Source organism: Coffea arabica, chromosome 11e (assembly GCF_036785885.1).
Source record: "Coffea arabica cultivar ET-39 chromosome 11e, Coffea Arabica ET-39 HiFi, whole genome shotgun sequence".
Classification (NCBI taxonomy): domain Eukaryota; kingdom Viridiplantae; phylum Streptophyta; class Magnoliopsida; order Gentianales; family Rubiaceae; genus Coffea; species Coffea arabica.
Genome location: NC_092331.1, coordinates 59242569 through 59263297, shown reverse-complemented (window position 1 = coordinate 59263297; position 20729 = coordinate 59242569). Strand labels below are relative to the sequence as shown.

Sequence of the window (20729 nt, the reverse complement as noted above, 5' to 3'; positions counted from 1 at the left end):
GGGTTCATTGGTGATGACATGAAAGCTAACCTGAAAGGCTGATGCTCAGAAATGTGGGCTCCCTCCCTCGTCTTAGGGTATGTGGTTTGGACCATTTTCTCTTACGGATGGAACCTTAATTACAATGTTGTACCATGATTGTTGTAAGTACTATAGCGTGATGTAAATAGAATCAATAAAGCGATTCATGTTTCTGACCCGTAAAACATATATAGTGCTCCTTCACACTATTGAAACAGATTCATCAATTAGAGGTTTATTAGGAACATTACGCATAACAACGAATGATTGCATGCAAACTGTAGTTACTTGAAAGCAAAGCATGATCATTTGTGTGTTATTTTGAAAATATCAGCATATTTACATATGTAATGCCTGAAAAAGACACTCCATAGTTTTTCTCCAAAGGAGACCTTGGCAAACAGCAGTAGATTTCACTCTTAAACTCTTCAAAATTTCCCCAGGAAACCCTAATACTATTACTACTATTTAATACTCAGCATCAAGCAACAGATCAAAGTCAACTTTCAAAGAGTGTCGATCTGGGACCTAATGTCTCGACTATCCTAGATGATACGCATCGATATTAGTACACAAAAAGAAGGGGTAACAGAAAAAAAAAAAGCAAGAAATTAATTAAAGCAGTAAACTTGGTTGATTTAGCTAGGAGTGGTGAGTAGTAGTACTAGTAGTTGCATCATGCCAATCTTCTTCTCCTCCGAGATGAAGATTAGCTTCAGAAGCTCCACCACCTGGGACAGCCGGCCTTAAACTGTTTAAACCGGCAATCATGCCTGATTGTCCTTCAAACACGCCAGAACTTCCTCCACCATTATTTGCCCCATGTACACCGGGCAATAAGGCCATTGAGGTAGGAAAATTCATGAAATGTAGTCCGTTGCTAGACATTGAAGCTCCTCCACCTCTATGCAATAAGTTGTGATTAGTTCCAGTCATACTACTGGGGAATGTCCATAAAGAATCAGGGCCCCTAATCAATTGGCTAGTACTAGTATTACTAGGATTATTTGTCACCATCAAAAACGCAGCCGCCTGCACTTGACCTTGATGACTAGCAGCAATGGAACCTGAACTCGATTGTACCATATAATTTCCAATATGATTTTGCAAACATGTCAGATCTTCCTCATCAGGCCTCCTTTTGATCCTCCTATCGGACACATCAAGACAAGCGGCTTGATCACGCACCTCTTGCTTAGCATGTAACATATCATTCACATTCATACTTTCACTGGGAAAATTGAATGACATCGATGAATTATTATTCTCAGCTGAGGATAAACTAACCCCAGGGTAAAAAATCCGCCGTTGTTGTTGTGAGTGCGACTCTTCCATAGCTCTCAACTGGGAGATCCCAAGATTTTGATTCAAGTAAGAATTCCTGATCAAAGGAGCTGATATACTCGAGCCTGAGCTCCGCAGAGAAATGTTAAGGGAAGTGAAATTGGCCGGGATGGTTCCAGTCCCCGTGGCGGCAATAACTGCTGGCTCGGCTTGTTGTAGCAACCATTCAATTGTTTCACCATCGGACTTGTGGCCTAATTCTTTAGTAAGCTGAAAAACTCTTGCAGCACAAGTAGCTGGCATGCGGATCCGTCGGCCACGGCCCTCTACCTTAGTATGCCTATCTTTTGTTGAAGTTCTTTTAGGCTGAGTCTTCTTGTTAGCTGCTGCCTCGAGCCGATCTGCACCACTGGTTTCAGCAGCATCAACCGGAGTAGTAGAAGTAGTAGAATTGGAACCGATGGCTAAGGTGGGATAGATGGAGGTAGAGCAATTAGATGGCTGATGAAGATCTCTTTTCTCTAGGAGTTGAAGTGGGAAATTTGACCTGCGAATTGCATTAACAACAAGATGAGCATTATCAGCATCCATGCTCATATACTAGTAAAAGAAATACTATATTCTTTGGCTAAAGGGCTAGTAGTACATCTATCTAGCTTTGGATGACCCTCAATTGAGTTGAGCCCCTTTGTGGGCTCTCGCTTCCCTCTTTTCTTTTACTACTTTTCGTTGAATAAAGAAAAACTATTTATCCATTTCTCCCTAAGCTATTGCTAGCTAGCATATCACTAGCATCTTTCAGATGGAGCTGGTAGCTGGTTTTCTTGGTTTCTTTTTTTGAGAGAGAAAGGGAAAGAGGAAAAGAAAGATATGGGATAAGGGAAGAGTGAGTGCAAGCTTTAAGCAACAAACACAATGAGTGGGAATTATATGGGGAGTGGGATCATATGGGAAAATTTTTCTTTGATTATTATTTGTTGGATATAATATTGGAAAGCAGTATAACTGGAAAAGAATTTTCTATTGCGAGGTTAATGTAAATTTTGAAATTTTTACGACTAGATTTTTCTTTTTTCAGAAACTTGATTTGTAACCGGGGTAAGTCTTTTTATTGTGGTTGGACAGTCCCTTGATTCAGACTCCACGTGTGGTGTTCTTTATCATTCAATTGGATCTATGCATGGAGACAGTGGGGAGCTGGAGGTAAGGGACCCAACCCCACAATACAAAATACTGAAGCATGGATTTTTATTCCCCAGTCCCCAAACACCACTCCCCCTCCCCCCCACCCCCAAAAAAAGAAGAAGAAGAAGAAATTAAAGAAAAGAGAGAGAACGAAAAGATGATAAAGCGGCTCCCCATATGTTTGATGCAATGATTGCCTGTTTGCCTTTCTCTCCCAAATCGATTTTGGTTTCAATTTTAACTCAGAATGAAAAAAAAATCAACAAAAAGAACCCCACGTTAAAACTTCAAATTTTCTTTTCAAACGAGATATGCAGTCAGGGTACAGGAGCTAGAAGCCCTAGCAAGAAACACCTGGTCTCAACCTTTCTTTTGGCTTGCTTTTGTTTCAGCCTGAATGAATGAATACCTGTGTAATGGTGGTAAAAGTACACCAACACGCTTTTCTTCAACATAGGACCCCTTGGCTCTTGCCTACATGCATGCATTCTCAAACCAGAGAAGTTTTTTGCAAAAAATAACACTCAAAAGTCAAGCAAATCAAACATTTAAGGGGATAATTAATTTGCCGCTGTAGATGCATGCATGTTTAGCTGGTTAGGGAGGGGAAATAAAAACCATGATTGGACATTTATCATATTTTTATGGAGAGTAAAAGTATTCAATTGAATAAGAAAACAAAGCTCAATCCACTCTGATGTTTCGTGTATTTTTTCTTTTCTTTGCTCCTTTTTTTCCCCCTGGTGAGATGTGGTAGATGAAACCACACTTGATGAATACACCGTGATGGTCGTCAAGACAGCATTTGATTAAAAAGTTAGCATGCATGACTTCCAATTTGCCTAAAAATTTTGTAAAAACTACAAAAGCTAAGGACCCTTCACAAATGAAAACGATAACCTCACCTTTTTCAAACGAAAAATGTACCGGTTGTCTTACACCACATGTGTATTTTCACAGATCTTCTTTTTGTGAATTACTGGTACTCTCAAGAATTGCATGCAATTCCATAATTCAATGTACGTATGAAAGAAAAGCTTTCACACTGCATAATTCAACCTAACCGTAACAAGAAACATGGCCCAAAGGACTCCATGTAGCAACTTCAAGATTGAGTCAATTACATTCTCACAGCTTCCTGTGATCAAGAGATGGGCCATGGAATTAGGTTTGGGTGACGAAATCACGATGCCTGTTGAGAGAAATCACGTGCTATGCCACCTCCTCATACTGTGTTTGATCAAGATGGCTTACCAGCCATCGCATACCATCTCCATCTGCCATTGCCAATCATCCAAACAAATTTGTCGGAATTTTGGAGGTTATTCGCACTTCAAAGGTCAAGCAACTCGCTCCTCTCGAAGTTTAGTTTTCTTTTCTTGAGACCTTGTGCTCAATTAGTACGACTATACATGAAAGTCAACAATCACTGCTAGAAGAATGGCTTTCTCCTTTTTCGAATAATCTGGTGGACGTTAATTGGTCTAAATTTCACGCAAGAGGAAAAGAACAAAATAGAAAAAAGGGGATGAAGTTATTAAAATTTTTTGTCTATGCCTTGACGTCCAACACTGTGTCTTCCCTCCATCCGGATTTTGTTATGATAGAAAATACATGCATGATTCTAGCGCAGAGATAACATTTCAATCAACATATTAATTGCTCTAGGAAAAAAAAAGGGAGCTGTGACATGCTTTTATGAATTTACGCGGTTTACTCTTGTGTAAGTACAAAATTTAAGGCCCTCAAATTGGAAAACAGAAAAAGAAAAAGAAATACTACTAGATAGAAACTCAGACTGATTTTTGGAATGCTTGACAGCAAATTAATTTTGAATGGTTGTCCTCACAACTCATTTTCAGTTGGTTAAATCATTTCTCTCGTTCCAAACAACTTGGCATTAGTGCGATCTTCCAAACAAGTTTATCCTATAAGCTTGTCAGTTATTTGACCCACCACGGGGAACAAGAAAAAAAGGAGCAGGAGCAAGAGCAAATGAAGGAATGACAGGTCGGAAAGTTGGGAGGCTATATGAGCAGATAAATTTGGATTTGTTAAAGCAGTCTTATTGCTTTAACAAGTAGCATCATAATGTGTCTTGGTGCACTTTCTTTAAGCTTTCAGGCCTTTTTTTTTTTTTTTTGAAGCTTTCAGTTTATGCTATTACAATTCCAAATAACAGAAATGTAGAAGCAACTTAACTTATAATGTTCGAGAAAGAATATATATATATATATATATGAATGTGTTTGGATTGTCTTCTATTTCACTTTATTTACACCTTATTTACAAACACTGATTTGCTTGTTTCATCAACACATTTTCTAATTACCTTTTTATCTCACATACATCATATCAAAAAAATGTTACAATACATTTTCACAAAATTATCTCAAATAATTTACAATCCAAAAAACTTCTTGATTTTTTCTTTTCATGAAAATGCAAAAAAAAAAAAAAAAAAAAAAGAAGGAAGGAGAAAGAAACAAATGAGGACTGCTAATTTCTCACACATGCCTTTCAATTATTTAGATTTGAGGGTTTTGTCATTTGCGGGCAGTCATCTCCAGCTCATCAATGAAAATTCATTCTCTGTCCTCTCTGGCGAAACCGGTGGGTGAGCTGACAACTTCACATAATGAATTCTGTAATGTACGTATAGATGAGGAGCCCTTACAATTGTAAGCCACAATTGTAGTCCATATTGTACGTAGGCATGCAAGCATGTTATTGAGTAATCTGGGTTAGATTTCTTTTATTCAAATTCAGACCCACTAAATTTAATTAGACCCAAATTCAGACCTATACTTTGTTGGTTTGAAAAAATAAACCCAAACCCGGATTCTCATGAGTAGTATCTAGGATAGATTTCTTTCATTCAAATTCAGATCCAGACTTAGACCCTTATGATTTTGAAAAAGAAAACCCAAACCCGAATTCTCGTGAGTTTGGATATTCAATAGGCATTCATGGATATTTTTCTGAACATACAGTGAATAGCTAAAGTAAAAATACTTTAAAAGTGTATACAGTTCAAAAATAACATAGGATCTATTTGGATTAGCTATTTTTTGAGGTGTTTTTCAAAAATTTTACTGTAATTGTGTATATGAAAAACTTTTATTGTAAATATTTTTTGGATTGTCTTTACTCTTTAGAGGTATTTTTAAAATATGTTTTGGGATATTTTTTATAATTTATAACTTTTTTGGAGGATTTGTTTGAAATTTTACACTACCCACCACTACCCCCTCCCTCCTCCTACTTCTCTCTCCTTTCTCTTCCTCTCCTTCTCCCCTCCCCTCTCTTTCCTATCCCTCTTCCTCCTCATCCCTCTTTCCTCTCCCTTTCTTTCCCCCAACCCCAAACCCCTCTCCCACTCGCGAGTGGTAACTGCGACTCTAGCTACGACCTTTCTGGTGGGGATCAAATTTGGTTACAAGACTCACAACCAGGAGGGTTGCGGTCAATGAAGGGGAAGGGGAATTGAGGGGCGGGGAAAGGGATGGAAAGAAGGAGAAGAAGAGGAAGAAATGAGCAGGAGAAGGAAAGATGGGGGGAGAGAGGAGAGAGAAGGGAGAGTAGTGGGGGTGGGGGTGGGGTGGTGGCGGTGGTGGTGGAGAGTGATGGATAGTAGTGGTGGTGGTGTATTTTTCTTTGTATATTTGGAGTTGTTTTTGATATATTGTATGGATGTGGTATTTTTAGAGTTGTTTTTGTTTGTATATCATTGTAGCATTGTATATAAAAAAAAAAACTTGTTTTTCAAAAATTGAGAAATCCAAACAAAGCCATATATACCATCTAATTTTTTAGGTGTCATATTTTGGAAATGTAATATTAATTAGGGAAAGTAAATAAATATAAGGAGGATAGGTAAGATTAAATAGGAAAAATATATAAATGCAAGAAAGGATAATAATTGTTAGATTAGGTAAATATTATGTACGTTAAGCAATGCATCCACCATGAATTTCGGACATAATTAAATTGATAATAGTACCAATTAGGATGTACATTTGACTCGTGTTTGTCAACTGAATTGTAATGATCCTAGCGTTGGTTATGTTTGATGTTTGAAAGCCAAGTTTCCTATTCCATGCAATTCCGATTATGAGCCCCACAACCACCACCGGATTAGATATGTCATGTCACATGCTAATAATCGTCGTCGGATTAGTTTTTCATTAGCTTAATTTTTCTTTGTAATTAAACGAATGACAACAATTAACCTCTATCCCATCATTCACTATTTCAGCTCCCTCAAGAAATCATTCAAGTGACTCATGCCATTCCATTCCGATTGTGGACACTACAACAACCACCGGATTAGATATGTCATGTCACATGCTGATAATCTTCATCGGATTAGTTTTTCTTTAGTTTCTTTTTTCCTTGTAATTAACGAATTATTACAAAAATTGACCTCTATCCCATCATTCACTACTATTTCACCTCCCTCAAGAAATCAATTAAGTCATGCTATTCCATTTGGACAAATAGGCATCATACATTTTTTTTCAATCTTTTTTTTTTTTTTTTTACTTTTAATCTTGCGTGTATGCCATCAAAAGAATTATCTTGAACCCGTAGAGAAATATTCTAAATATTTGCCAATTGCACTAGTATTTTAAGTTTAATAGGAGGATATGGGCCGAGTCGTGGCACAAGTCCAATTAGTATCATTAATTTGATATGGCAATGGATTTGATGGTACCTGGAAAAATATAAGGTAGTACATATGAATCGGACAATGGTACGATAGGTTTCTTGCACCAACCAAGTGCACAAATTTCAAATTCCTAATTTGCGCGAGATTGACTGGCGCCTGTTAAAGTCCGTTGATGCATACGATCCTTCCCTGTCAAATTTCCATCCATCGCCACGCTCGGCAACCACAACCACTAATTTGTTCCATATCATTAAGATTTATCCACCCTGATTTTGACAATGCTCATATAGCATTGATAGTGTCCGTGCATGCAAGAGTTTTTTTTTTTTTTTTCCCCTTTTTTTCGTTGGAAAATCTGAATCAATTATTGGAGTCTAAGGATGCGAGACTGTGTTTGAATACAACATTTGAAAAAAAAATAATAATATAATTGTATCGTAAATACATTTTTTATCGCACACATATCATATCACAGAAAAGTATCACAATGTTATAAACTTTGGTTTAAGAAGTACAACTATAAATCTATCACAAAAACTATGAGAATATGATTGTTATAGTTGAAGATTGAAAAGTTTGTTACTTGTCCTTGTATATTTACTAACCAATTTCAATATATGGTTTTTAACGCTAATTCAAAATATTGTATATTATGAAAAGCCGTCAAAACAATTTAATTCTGGGGCATCCTTTCATATTAAAAAAAAATGCTACAATTGTCATATACGAATAAAGAAAAGAAATTGCTGACAGAGACAATTGTTTTTCCGCGTCTATGATGATATTAATTAAGGTTGCTGAAAGTCTGGTCCGGTTCACATTCACATATGTCAAGGTCAGCATAGCAAGTCCGCTATGCCCATAACACACCGCCATAGAACATTCTTTAACCTGTCAGTTCGTTATCTTCAAGACTTCAACAGCTGCAATAATGCTTCAAATTCAAGAACACCCACTTGAACGAATGCATCGCTTGTATCATCATCAGTTCAATTATTGAGTGGAGTTTCTCCGTGTTCTGCCGCCCAACCTTTGAATAGAAATTGAAGCTGGAAAAAAGAGAAATGGTTATCTTTTGGGCAAAGGGTGAAAGGGAATTTTTTGTTTTGGGAGATATCTTTAAAGTTTGTGAGGGTACAACTCGAACTTAACTGATTCACAGAGCAAATTAAATACATGTGTGTTTCATCTGGTTTAGTTTCTAGCCTCCCTACTGGCAAATATGATCGTTCGTCCCTCTACTAGTTGCCGCCTTCATCTCTTTCTTTGCTGAAAATGGTTTACTCGAATCACTCTAGAGCAATGTTCGTATCACCTGAATTTGACGGTTAGGGTGATAAAGTGGGGGGACATTAATACATTATCTATCGTTACCTCTTTGCAGATTATTCTTATCTACTTTTTTCAATGCAAAAAATTAGTCGGCAAAGTCAGAACAGGCATGGAGGTTGGTTAATTATGGCTGTTCCAATCAGGTATAGTTGCTTTGAATTTTTCCAACTGGCTTTGATAAAGTTTTTTCCTAGTGCTGATCGCTGACTTGCTGAGTAGCTAAATAACAAATGGGACTCCGGCATTTTTCAAGAAATTTACGAAGTCACTTCAAATATGACTCGGCGATTAGCAATCTAGGCGTCCTAATGTTTTTTGTTCTCTTCTTTGGGGTGCTGTAGGTGTTCTAATGTTGGACCAGAGGTGGAAGATTTTAGCCGAAATTAATGTACAGTGCTAATTCTTTGGTGGAAGGTCAGAATTTGTAGGCAGGAATAAATTCCATGCTGCTTTTTTCTTGTGAAACGAAGTCCAAGCCACAGGAAATTCCATTCGCAGTTCTTGAATCGACCTAATAAATGAAAGATTATAGTACACTAAGTCCACAATTAAGTAGTTTACGTGCCAAAGTGGGCGTACTTTTGGGATAATAGGAAATTTTACGTCACTATCTATAGGGTATGCAGTACATTACAGAGTATAAACACGAAGAAATTGAGAAAAGTGAGGACAGCATGAGAACCCCAAAAGTCCAGATTTAGGAACTAGAATTGTGCGAGCAACATTATGGTGGGGGCAATTGCATGCTGCTGAATGACACTTGCAACTGCAAAAGGACCAATAACTCAGCTAGTCAGCTAAAATATGAGATGGAAGACCCTGCCCTCTTCTTCTTATTTTTTTTTTTCCAACTCCAGTAATGACTTTTGCTGAATGAATTAAGCCTAATCCCAAATTAACCTCCTGCCCTCTTCTTCTTATTGATCGAGTATTTTAGGCCATAATTATCAATTGGCTCTTGCTAAAATTAAAATGACGGATAGGATTTCAACAGTATGTATACTCATTTTCCTTGGGCTCCGTGTTTGCAACCGAAAAATCTACCAGAGATATTAAAGCTGCACCTAATTAGCTTTTTTGGGGTCATTTTTGTACTTGTTGCCAGTCTAGACAGATGGCTCTCGTCAGAAATTCACATCAAGTAGAATTCTTGCATTTGAATCGAAAAATGACACATACAGCGGATTCTGTGTCTCTCCTTTGGCTTTGTCTTCTACTTTTCCATCAGATCATGTTTTAGCGGAGAAAAAGTCGAATTCACTGTGTGAGGATTTCCTCAACTTTGCAGGCAAAAGAAAAGGACGGCAATGGCATATTTCACAATTTCTCCATACTGCTAAACTTTTTGATGATGGTGATGCAACATTTGACGGGTGCACAAAAGCATATCGAACAAATCATTCGTCCAACTGGGCCCATGGCCATTACACTCTTTGAAGGGATGCCAATATCACAATGGTCATCCTCTAGTCATCAAATAACTTGTCTTTCTTTTGTGTTCATTTTTCTCCCCTAGCAATCTTGTACAGACCTGTTCCATGTTCTCCCCCAGTCAAGGTTTTTACTTTTTCTAGAACAATATTGACCACACTTTTCCTTCTTTATCATGTTCCCTTTGCCGTTCCTCATCTCTTTTTTCACCTCCTAGAGACAACAATAATCTCAGTAGATCTTTAAACTCTAAAGCTCTTATTCTGTTTGCACTACAGCAAGCACGAAGCATTGTACTTCACAAGAAGCAATGAAGACGCGCAACTGGGTTTGTTGCTTATAATTACCCTTTTTTCATCTTAGAATGCGTGCAATGAACTGATTAGCATGTGTATCCTGCACGAATTCGAAGATCTGAATGGGGCACTAAAAACTGCAATGCCAAAAGGTAAAACAATTAGTCAATCGCTGCCAAATTGATTTCTGACTACAACAAAGCCTACTAAGACTAATATCCACCTAGAACTCGTATTTGAATGGTCAGACCAGACATAAAAGATGAGCACAAGCAAATTTCCTGCACTGCCAAAAAAGCAAATTGACCCATTTCACGGTAAAGGCTAGAATTTAGGAAATCTGATCTGCATGACATTCCTTTCGAGCTATCACAGACCCTCCAAGAACTTCTCAAGAAGCAGCACCAAAGAGGCTCCAATCATTCACCTTAAAACTTGTGGCAGCAAGTTGAAAAACCTCATTCATTGGCATGCATCCAGACTGTGCAGCAGGAACAGCAACACCGGCCCCAACAGCTATAGCACTTTCACTCAAGGGACTACGTTTACAAAAGCAAATGGAAAAGAAAGAAAGAAGAGGAAAAAAAATGCATCAGCAGCAGTGCAGAGCATAAAAGCTCAGTTAGCCAGAGAAAGTACACCATAAAAGCAAGAAAAACTCCCTCCATAACCCAGGAACTAACAGATTCAATAACCAATTGAACTACATGAAATTCAAGAGGCTACTAGAAGGCAGCCCAGTTGATTGAAGAAAATGACAGATTGATTGAAGACCAACTAGATATCTAATAGAGGGCAGCCCGGTGATACGGAAGCTCATAAGTTTTGATATGAGTAACATGTTCTGTAACTTACTTTATAACTATAGGCTCATAGGCTGTGATTAGAACATCTGTTGCAACACCCTTAAGGCGCAAATTTGCCAAATACACCTGGTGAATAACATTGTCAGGTTCCACTTCTCAGATCACACTATTACGTATGGCACTCCTAAAAATCAGCATGCAAACCTACCTTTACTAAGTTTTGGGCTCCCCTGCCTTGCCTTCCCTTAGAAATGGCCTACAAATCAACAGCAAGCACAATGAATGAGAGAGTAAACAAACATAAGGAGTTGGTCCGCACACATTTTCACTCCAGATACTTGATTTAAACTTGAGCTGAGAAGCCTGTGCCAGCATACCATTCAATACTGTTCAAGTTGTATGTGACAAATAACAAGGAAAAATGCATGTAAACTGAGTACGCACATCCATTATATCTGGAGAAGAGCATACCATTTGGCCAACAGCAGTAGAAATGATAGTGGGCATATCTCCAAACTGCAATCCATCAGCTTGAAAAACACCCGACTGCTCAATCACCTGAAACAAGAAGTTAACAGAATAATGAGCATCAGCTTTTTATTTCATGAGCCGAATTATAATATTCTGCATGATTAAAAGAACAATGAATAGTGAGAAAATTTCTGCCTGGCACGGTGAAGCTCGAATTAATTGGTCTGCAAATGAATTTGGTTCTTGTCTAGTTACTTTCCCATCATCTACTTCTGTCTTCCAAGGTGATGGGGTGTCATTGCAACTCATGAAACTTAAAATGGCATTTTCAAGAATGCGCAACATAATGTTGAACTGACAGCCAATGCTCATGTCAAATGCTGATCTGATGTTCATGAAATTTTAAAAAAGGCCCAATATGTCAAGGGAGCAATGCCAAAACTGAAAACTTCTATGTTCTGCTTGTCAAAGAATCACCCAAAAGCATTTTTCATGGATGAAATATGACGATAGAAGTTTAGTTTACGGTTTTATTATGCTCTATACAGAAACAAAATTCAGCAAATTAAACAAACACAAGTAAAGCTAATTAACCATCATAAAGCTACTGTTGCTGATATATCTGACTCCAGCATAACTAATCAATCTTAACAAAAACTATCAGGCATACCTACAAATTTTGATAAACGTCTACATACCCAAGTACATTGAGAAATGACTGTACACACGAATCAAAGAGAAATTAGACATTTTACAGGTCCCAGTAACAACCATTTTCTCATTATGAAGCTAACAATAAATCATGATTTTTAATCCATATGATACGTCAAAACTAGACAAAAATTCCCAGAAGTTCAATAGAGAAGAAGATTCCTTGTAGGAGATTCAATGAAACGCATACCCCCGCACAATGAGCTTAACTCACAAGTCACAACACAAGTTCATCCCACCAATGGTGGTGAAAGTATAAGACAACCACAGGTAAGCCAATTTTCTAAACTACGATTAAATACCACGTGGAGAAAAACAGCAAATTCAGAAATTTTTGTAGACAACTGATACAATAAATGGGACCGACAGAAACAAATGGTGGATGGTCGAAAGGAAATCACAGTAACAAACCAAGGATACCATCAAAAGGGCATCAGCAACTCTTATATCCTTAAAATCTTTGGGAAGCAAGTCTTTCAACAGAATGACGAAGCAGAAAGGAAATTAAAAGACTGCCGGCGGCGTGCGAATACACCAAAAAAAAAAAAAAGAGTTTGCCATTACCGTAGCTCCCTCCGCATTTTGTTCAGCGGCAAGGTCTTGTAGGACCACGTGGCACTTCCATTGTCGGCCACGTCAGCCTTAAAGTCCAGAAGCTCAAAAATCAAGCTCTCATCTCGTGCAGGGTCCACAAATACCTCCTTTTTAATCACACCGTTTTAACTCAATAATTCACGCAATACAAAATCAAAAGAGTTCGAACAAAATCTGTTTACTTATTATTTAAAAAAAAAAAAAAAAAGAGTTAGTTTAACTAACCTGATGATCAGGTACTTGCCGAATGTTGCTCACATCCTAAAATCAATTTACCCGCAAGAAATTAAAATATTTCAACAGATAGTTAAATCAAAATTTAAAAGAAGAAATATAAACCCCGAAAAAAATGAAATTACTTAATTAACCTGGAAGCGGAGAGGGAAAGTACTGGAAATGGCGCCCCCGAACAATGGACGTTCAGCGGATATATCTTCAGGCATTTCTTTTTTTAAATTGCCGCTGGAGAAAATTAGAGGAAAATTTGAATTAAAGACGAAAATGAAATGAAAAATGAGGACCGAGAAAAGAAAATTGCCGTTTTACCGAAGATTGAAGGAGAAATAAGAAATTTATTGATGTCGTGGAAGAAGAGTCTGGTGTTGTTCAGTTTCTTCTTCTTCTTCTTTTTCCAGTAGATTTTTTGATTTCTTATATATATGCTACAACTGCTTAGGACAGCGGAGAGCCGTGGAAGAGCCGAAAAGCCTGGCGGTCAGCTTGAGGATGACGCGCTTGGCAGCTTACAGGTTAAGCGAAGTGGAAGTGGAGAGCTGGTCAACGGGTCGGGTTTTAGCAATGGTCAGCTCATAGTTTGGGCTTGGACGACTGAATTTGCCGACCAGAATAAACACTACCCTCTGTGTTTGGTCTGATTAGTGATGACAACGTCAAGTTCTCAACCCAACCCAATTTTTCTCTGAGCCCAGTTTGAATGATATTGATGCAAATATCAAACATTTTGGTATGAAAAATAAAAATGAATTAATAATGTCTGCTACAATGGCAAATGAAAAAAAAAGAGTCCAAAGTCCACAAACTCCAGAGACGGCTGACGGACGTGCACAAATTCTACTTCTCCTTTTGTTAAATGTGCGCAAATTCATTTAACCGTTTCTTTTTGTTTGGCCTCCAAACATTCTCCGTTTAATTAACTAAAACCAAATCCACGAACAATACCAATGAAAAATTATCCTCCATTTCTTTTCCTTCCTCCAACTCCCAATCCAACCAAACCCAAACCAGCAAGCAAACACCAAACGCGGAAAAGGCAAGACAACTTGAAGGAAAAAAACAAGAGAAATTATTTTTCTTACTCCTCTTTAGACATGACTGCCATTCTAGAATTACTAATTCCATTTTAAAAATCGATGATTTTGAATCTTTTGAAAGATGGAATCTAAATCAACCCTTATAGGACCGTTACGGTTATAATTCTTGAACTTTCGATTTCAGTTACTATTCCGATTTCATCCAATTACGGTTTCAATTCTTTTAGTTACGTTCAAACACTTGATGTTATAAAAGCTGATTCTAAAAATATGACAATGAATATTAAAAAAACAAAAAAAATTATTCTATTATCATGTACAAGGAAAAAGATAAAAATGATACAAATTTTGCGAAACAATATGTGCATTGTTGATTAGATTAGATTAGTTTTAGATTAATCATGAGATATAGACGTACTAGTGGAATGGAACCTCAATTATCCCAAATAATATTTCGCTTGCATCATAGACACATTTTTCAACCCACCTTTTTATATTTCCAACTACCTTTTTATCTCACATACATCACATCACAAAAAATGCTACAGTAATTATTCCAAATAATACACTATCCAAACACTCTAGTTGTTGGCTCCGGATTGGAATTACTGGTATTAAATGTTGACTATTAATATAGAATTTTAAACCAGTCGAATGGGTTTAGAAAACAAATATATTTTTTTAGACGACTTGAGCATATTGTAAATGCCAATTCTGAGTTTGGTTTAAAAATTTGATGAATCTAAACTTAAATTTTTAGTTATGATTATGATGTAAATTCCAATTTCTAAAATTCTATTCCTATTCTGATTTAACAAACCATTGCATTCAGTTCGATTCAAACCTGAACCGTAGCTAGCCTTAGTCACCTTGCTAAATCCTTCTAATTCCCTACTTGTTTTTTTTCCCCGAAACGATAGGATTTCTAATCCCCTACTTGTTGTGCCAGTGTAAATTCCCTCTTTTGTTATTTTCTTCCTTTTTTCATTTTCTTTCCTCGGAGAGAGACAAATTGCATCCAGTAAGTTAAAAAAGATTCTTCGCCTCCTTTCTTCGTTTCCTTTCCTTCCCAAATCTCATCCCCGAGCAAGGACCCACTCCCCAAACAATAATAAATCCACTTCATCCAAAGGTTTTCGAGTTTTCTCCCTTCGGTTTTTTGGCCCCAAATTCTTTCCCCTCCTCCGCTTCTCCCCATTTCAGTTCCCAAACCCCAGAAAATTCCTTTTCCCTCACCAAAATAATAATCTCCAAATTTATATATCAGAACTTTTCTCAGCCGTTCGATCTGTTTAATCCCATAGAACGAACGACCTAAAATCCTTCTTTTCTTTTCTTTTCGATTCTGAATTTTTTCAACTTCGATTCGATTCTTTTTTTTTTTTCCGTTTTTTATTTTCCATAGGTATCTGTATATAAGTGTATAGATATTAGATTGAGAGAGGCAGAGGGATTTCAATTAGGTTGGGGAAAGATGAATAGTAGTAATCAGAAGAAGAGGAATTTCCAGATAGAGGCGTTCAAGCATAAAGTGGTGGTGGATCCGAAATACGCTGACAAGACTTGGAAGATTCTGGAGCATGCAATTACCGAGATTTACAACCATAACGCCAGTGGCCTCAGCTTCGAAGAGCTTTATAGGTTTATCTCTTTTTCATTTTTTCTGATTTTCTTAGAATTTGTTCAGTTTGTCTGTTTTAATCTAGGTGATATTTGCCTCTGTTATACACTGATTGAAGTGCAGTTGAATTTGGGTATTAATTTTATCTTGTATGATGATTTGTTAATTTAATCTGAGTTTTTGTTGTGCGTGTTTATTTTTTTCTTTGTGGCGGAAAATTTTTTGTTGCTTAGTGTTAGCTGGACTGGACTGAGTTTGTAAATGGAGATAAAACTGGGGGGGGGGGGGGGGGGGGCGGTTAGTTATTACTGCAGTCTAGGTATTTGCTGGAAATGCGAGTTTTCAATTTTTTTTTATGGGATAAGTTGATAGTTACTCGGTTTGGTGCATGGTTTCTGGGGGATTTGGAATTTGATTTCTCCCTCTTTGACTCTTAATTTCACTGACATGTAAACGGGAAGGAAAGGCTACTGCAGCATGACTTCTGGCTCTCTCTTCTGACAGCTTGGTACATTCCTTTATGGACAACAAGCAAAATGACATGCTTTCCTCAACGACCATGTTGTGTTTATATCATTGGTTTGTCAGTTAATTAGTAGAGATGAATATTTGATAAGAAATATTTGATTCGGTTGTGGAAGTTAATCATTGGGTTTAGTCATTTGATGGACACCTTTTCTGCGGAATTATGAAGAGAGTAGTTCTTGTTTTTGTGTCAATCTCATTACCAAAAGTTAAAATGAATGCAATTATCAATACTATTACCATGGATTTTGTGGTACTTTGTCATTTTACATGAGGACAATGAACTTCCTAGATTCTAGGGGTTTTCATTCAAATCATTGATTTGCTTTAGCCACTCCTACCTTTTTTTTTTTGTGCTTTCATAGTATTGGTGTGATTGTTGGGAGCTATCAGTGAGGTGGAATGCCTTTCTGCAAGGTCACATTTGCCATCTATTTTGGTGTATATCGAGCTTCAGCTGTCACATGTAAGAATGACATGTGGTGTCCTAATTAAATTCAAGTGCAGCCTATGTGATCTGCCTTCTCATTGCATTGACAGACAATGATTGTTTGCTATGATTATTTTTGACGGTTCTACATAACAGGATCAAATCTTCACTATTTCTAGGCCTTATGTGGTTTAGAGAAATCTGAAGTAGCGCTAGTACTCGCTGGCTACTTAGCTGATTTTGACACTGGTTGTTTTTGGCAAGTTCCGTCTTTGAGTGCTCACTGTGGGAAATGTTTATACTCCTGTGGCATTACATACTTATATCCTTGGAATAAATGTATTAGGTTTCCTTATTATTTATGTTGTTTAACCTTAAGAAGTGAATTTTTGTTTCCTTTTTTTTTTGGGAAGGAAGTTGCAAGCTGATGTTGTTACTCTACTCAAAGAAATCAGAAAAGGACAAATAACCATCTGTTTAAAATCTTAGTAGGTGGATATGGTCATCCTGTGGAAGTACCCAAATGCATATGTAATCAACTTTTAGCTTCTCTAAGTTGTTAGGATTCAAGAACTTTTTCCCCATTATTTTGCATGGAAGTAGACAGGGTCCTGTATATGAAAAGCTTAATTTGGGATGACTTAATGGTTAAAATGTTACACAACTGTTTTGCATAGGAGTTTGTGTACCTCGCCACAGTAATAATATTTGATGTCAACGTTGACCACGGGAAATTTCAGTACTCCTAGACTTACAGATCTAGAGATCCTATGATTGGTTTTTATTAGCTTTTTGTATATAATTTTTGTTTCTTGTCAGTTGCATTTCACATGTTGAGAAGTCTTTGTTTAGCCCATCGGTATAAATGTTTTGTTGTATGGTAAATTCTTTTTTATATCTGATGTCTAATTTGCATTACTCCAGAAATGCTTACAACATGGTGTTGCATAAATTTGGTGAGAAGCTGTACTCAGGCCTTGTAGGGACAATGACTCTTCACCTACAAGAGATGGCAAAAACCATAGAGGCGGCCCAAGGTAATTTGTTCCTGGAAGAGCTTAACAGAAAATGGAATGATCATAACAAGGCATTGCAGATGATCCGTGACATATTGATGTACATGGACCGGACTTTCATTCCCAGTAATCGTAAAACTCCTGTTCATGAGCTTGGGCTAAATCTCTGGAGGGACAATGTGATACATTCAAGTAAGATACAGACTAGGCTTCTGGATACGCTTCTTGAACTCATACAAAAAGAAAGGACTGGTGAAATCATTAACAGGGGGCTGATGAGAAATATAATTAAGATGCTAATGGACTTGGGATCTTCAGTGTATCAAGAAGACTTTGAGAAACATTTTCTTGAAGTTTCAGCTGATTTTTACAGGGCAGAATCACAGGATTTCATCGAATGTTGTGATTGTGGAGACTATCTTAAGAAAGCTGAAAGACGTCTAAATGAAGAGATCGAGAGGGTCTCACTGTACTTGGATTCAAAGAGTGAAACTAAGATTACCAATGTCGTGGAGAAGGAGATGATTGCGAGCCACATGCTTCGACTAGTTCACATGGATAATTCAGGCTTGGTGAATATGCTAATTGATGACAAGTATGAGGATTTGGGGAGGATGTACAACTTATTCCGCCGGGTCCCTAATGGTCTTCCAACAATAAGAGATGTTATGACTTCACATTTAAGAGAAACTGGTAAGCAGCTTGTTACTGATGCTGAGAAGTTGAAGGATCCTGTCGAATTTGTCCAGTGCCTCTTGAATGAGAAAGATAAGTATGATAAAATCATAAATTTAGCTTTTAGCAATGACAAAACTTTCCAGAATGCCTTGAACTCCTCCTTTGAGTACTTCATTAATCTTAATCCTCGTTCTCCGGAGTTCATTTCTTTGTTTGTGGACGAGAAACTGCGGAAAGGTCTGAAGGGAGTCAGTGAGGAAGATGTTGAGACTATTCTTGACAAGGTTATGATGCTTTTCCGGTATTTGCAGGAGAAGGATGTCTTTGAGAAATACTACAAACAGCATTTGGCAAAACGACTTCTATCAGGAAAAACAGTTTCTGATGATGCTGAGAGAAGTCTGATAGTCAAGTTGAAGACGGAATGTGGGTATCAGTTTACGTCAAAATTAGAGGGTATGTTCACTGACATGAAAACATCTCAGGATACTATGCAAGGGTTTTATGCTGCGTATGCTGCTGAGTTAGGCGATAGTCCCACACTGGTTGTCCAGGTTCTGACAACAGGGTCCTGGCCGACACAACCTAGTATCACTTGCAATCTGCCCGCTGAAATGTCTGCTCTTTGTGAAAAGTTCCGTTCATATTATCTTGGGACACATACAGGTCGGAGGCTCTCCTGGCAAACAAACATGGGGACTGCTGATCTGAAAGCAATCTTTGGAAAAGGGCAAAAGCATGAGCTGAATGTGTCCACTTACCAGATGTGCGTCCTCATGCTATTTAACAGTGCTGATAGGCTCAGCTACAAGGAAATTGAGCAGGCGACTGAGATTCCTTCATCTGACTTGAGAAGATGCTTGCAGTCCCTGGCATGTGTCAAGGGGAAGAATGTTCTTCGGAAAGAGCCAATGAGCAAAGATATTGGAGAAGAAGATGCTTTTTTTGTGAATGATAAGTTTACAAGCAAGTTTTACAAGGTGAAGATAGGAACTGTAGTTGCACAGAAGGAATCTGAGCCTGAAAAACAGGAGACACGTCAGAGGGTTGAAGAGGACAGGAAGCCCCAGATTGAGGCTGCTATAGTTAGGATCATGAAATCTCGGAGGGTGTTGGATCATAACAACATTATTGCAGAGGTGACCAAGCAGTTGCAATCTCGTTTTCTGGCCAATCCTGGAGAAATAAAGAAACGAATTGAATCCCTCATTGAGCGTGATTTTTTGGAGAGGGATAGTTCAGATAGAAGATTGTATCGGTATCTTGCGTGAGCAAGCTAGTTTGGTGTATTCCTTGTTCTCTTGGGTCAGGTTGGGTTTTACCCCAAATTACAGTTTGCAAATGTTCATTTTAACTTGCATGCGATCTTTCTTGACATTGATTGAGATTTCGTCTTGTTAATACCCTTTGTTTAGGCGTGCATTCTTTCCCGGGTGCCTTCTTTCCATCATTGTTTAGACGTGCACATCCTGCCAGTGCAGTTGACTTCACTCGTTAAATTGGATGGTTGCATGCTTTGCATCCGGGTGATGGATATCTTATATGGAAACAAAATCTCGGACCCTTAAAATCACATCTTAGGAGCATCCACATGTGGCTGGTGACTTGCTGCTGCTGTGAATTTATCTCACATTTGGATTATAAAGTATTAGCAGGAAAAAAACGGAAAGGTGCAAATATACGGTTAAACTTAGACCTCTTGACTAAAAGCTAGCTAAAATGCACGCACGAACTCCAGCAGTCCTGTCATCAGAAGAAATTACGGTTGCCATTGCTGCCGTTACCGTTCACATACGGCCTAAAACAACAGCATCAAAATTTGCTTAAGAAAAAAAAAAAAAAAAGAAGACGTAAATTCAACAGATAAAACCAAGCCAAATGTATCACCTTTTTCTTTAATTTTTTTTTGCTAGAACGAATTTTTTTTTTTTTTATAAGGAACCGCAGCTGCTATCCAAGTGTGTGCCTAGCTGAGTAAACTCCGCCCTAGAACAAATCTTATTCCTACCTGTTCCATTTCTTCCCCAGGAAAGTGCCAGCGCTGAACAGAAAGCATCATTACAAAAATCTCCGGTATGTAAGTAATAAAATGGTCCGTACCCAATAGGTCTCAATATGTAGCTTTGGATCGGGGCCTGGTCCAAGCCGTATCCCAGTAGTTTTTAAAATTTAATCAATAATTAATTTTATCGATAATTTTAAATTTTAATTTATCAACACAATATTAACAATACGATGAGAATAATTCTAACAATTATTTGATTTTTAATAAATATTTTAATAGGAAATAAATTGGTTAGTAACAAATTTTAATGATTATATTATTTTTATATTAAAATATCTATATTAGATCAAATCCGGGACCAAAACAAGTCCGAACATGTA

At 37.5% G+C, this 20729-nt stretch overlaps 3 protein-coding genes across 5 annotated transcripts; 1 reads left to right on the top strand and 2 right to left on the bottom strand.

Moving 5' to 3' along the window:
- Positions 1–305: 305 nt before the first annotated feature.
- Positions 306–2215, bottom strand: LOC113719098 (transcription factor TCP15). Of its 2 annotated transcripts, XM_027244130.2 has the most exons (2): positions 1952–2215; positions 306–1852 (listed from the first exon to the last, which is right to left on the bottom strand). In XM_027244130.2, coding segments are annotated over exons 1-2 (1191 nt in total). In that variant the 5' UTR covers positions 1954–2215; the 3' UTR covers positions 306–663. The 2 variants fall into 2 exon arrangements, with proteins under 2 accessions (XP_027099931.1, XP_027099930.1); XM_027244129.2 differs by having other exon boundaries at positions 306–2215.
- An 8121-nt stretch (positions 2216–10336) lies between these two features.
- LOC113717846 (uncharacterized) lies at positions 10337–13622 on the bottom strand. Its single transcript, XM_027242663.2, is given in 9 exon segments — positions 10337–10760; positions 11077–11153; positions 11236–11283; positions 11499–11585; positions 12774–12817; positions 12820–12910; positions 13029–13064; positions 13172–13265; positions 13350–13622. Coding segments are annotated over 8 exon segments (606 nt in total). The 5' UTR covers positions 13247–13265; positions 13350–13622; the 3' UTR covers positions 10337–10612.
- A 1412-nt stretch (positions 13623–15034) lies between these two features.
- LOC113719048 (cullin-3A) lies at positions 15035–19745 on the top strand. 2 transcript variants are annotated; one of them, XM_072071827.1, is made up of 3 exons: positions 15576–15715; positions 16586–16686; positions 17575–19745. In XM_072071827.1, exon 3 carries the CDS (start codon positions 17588–17590, stop codon positions 19613–19615), a length of 2028 nt encoding a protein of 675 aa, XP_071927928.1. In that variant the 5' UTR covers positions 15576–15715; positions 16586–16686; positions 17575–17587; the 3' UTR covers positions 19616–19745. The 2 variants fall into 2 exon arrangements, with proteins under 2 accessions (XP_027099838.1, XP_071927928.1); XM_027244037.2 differs by lacking the exon at positions 16586–16686 and having other exon boundaries at positions 15035–15715.
- Positions 19746–20729: the final 984 nt, after the last annotated feature.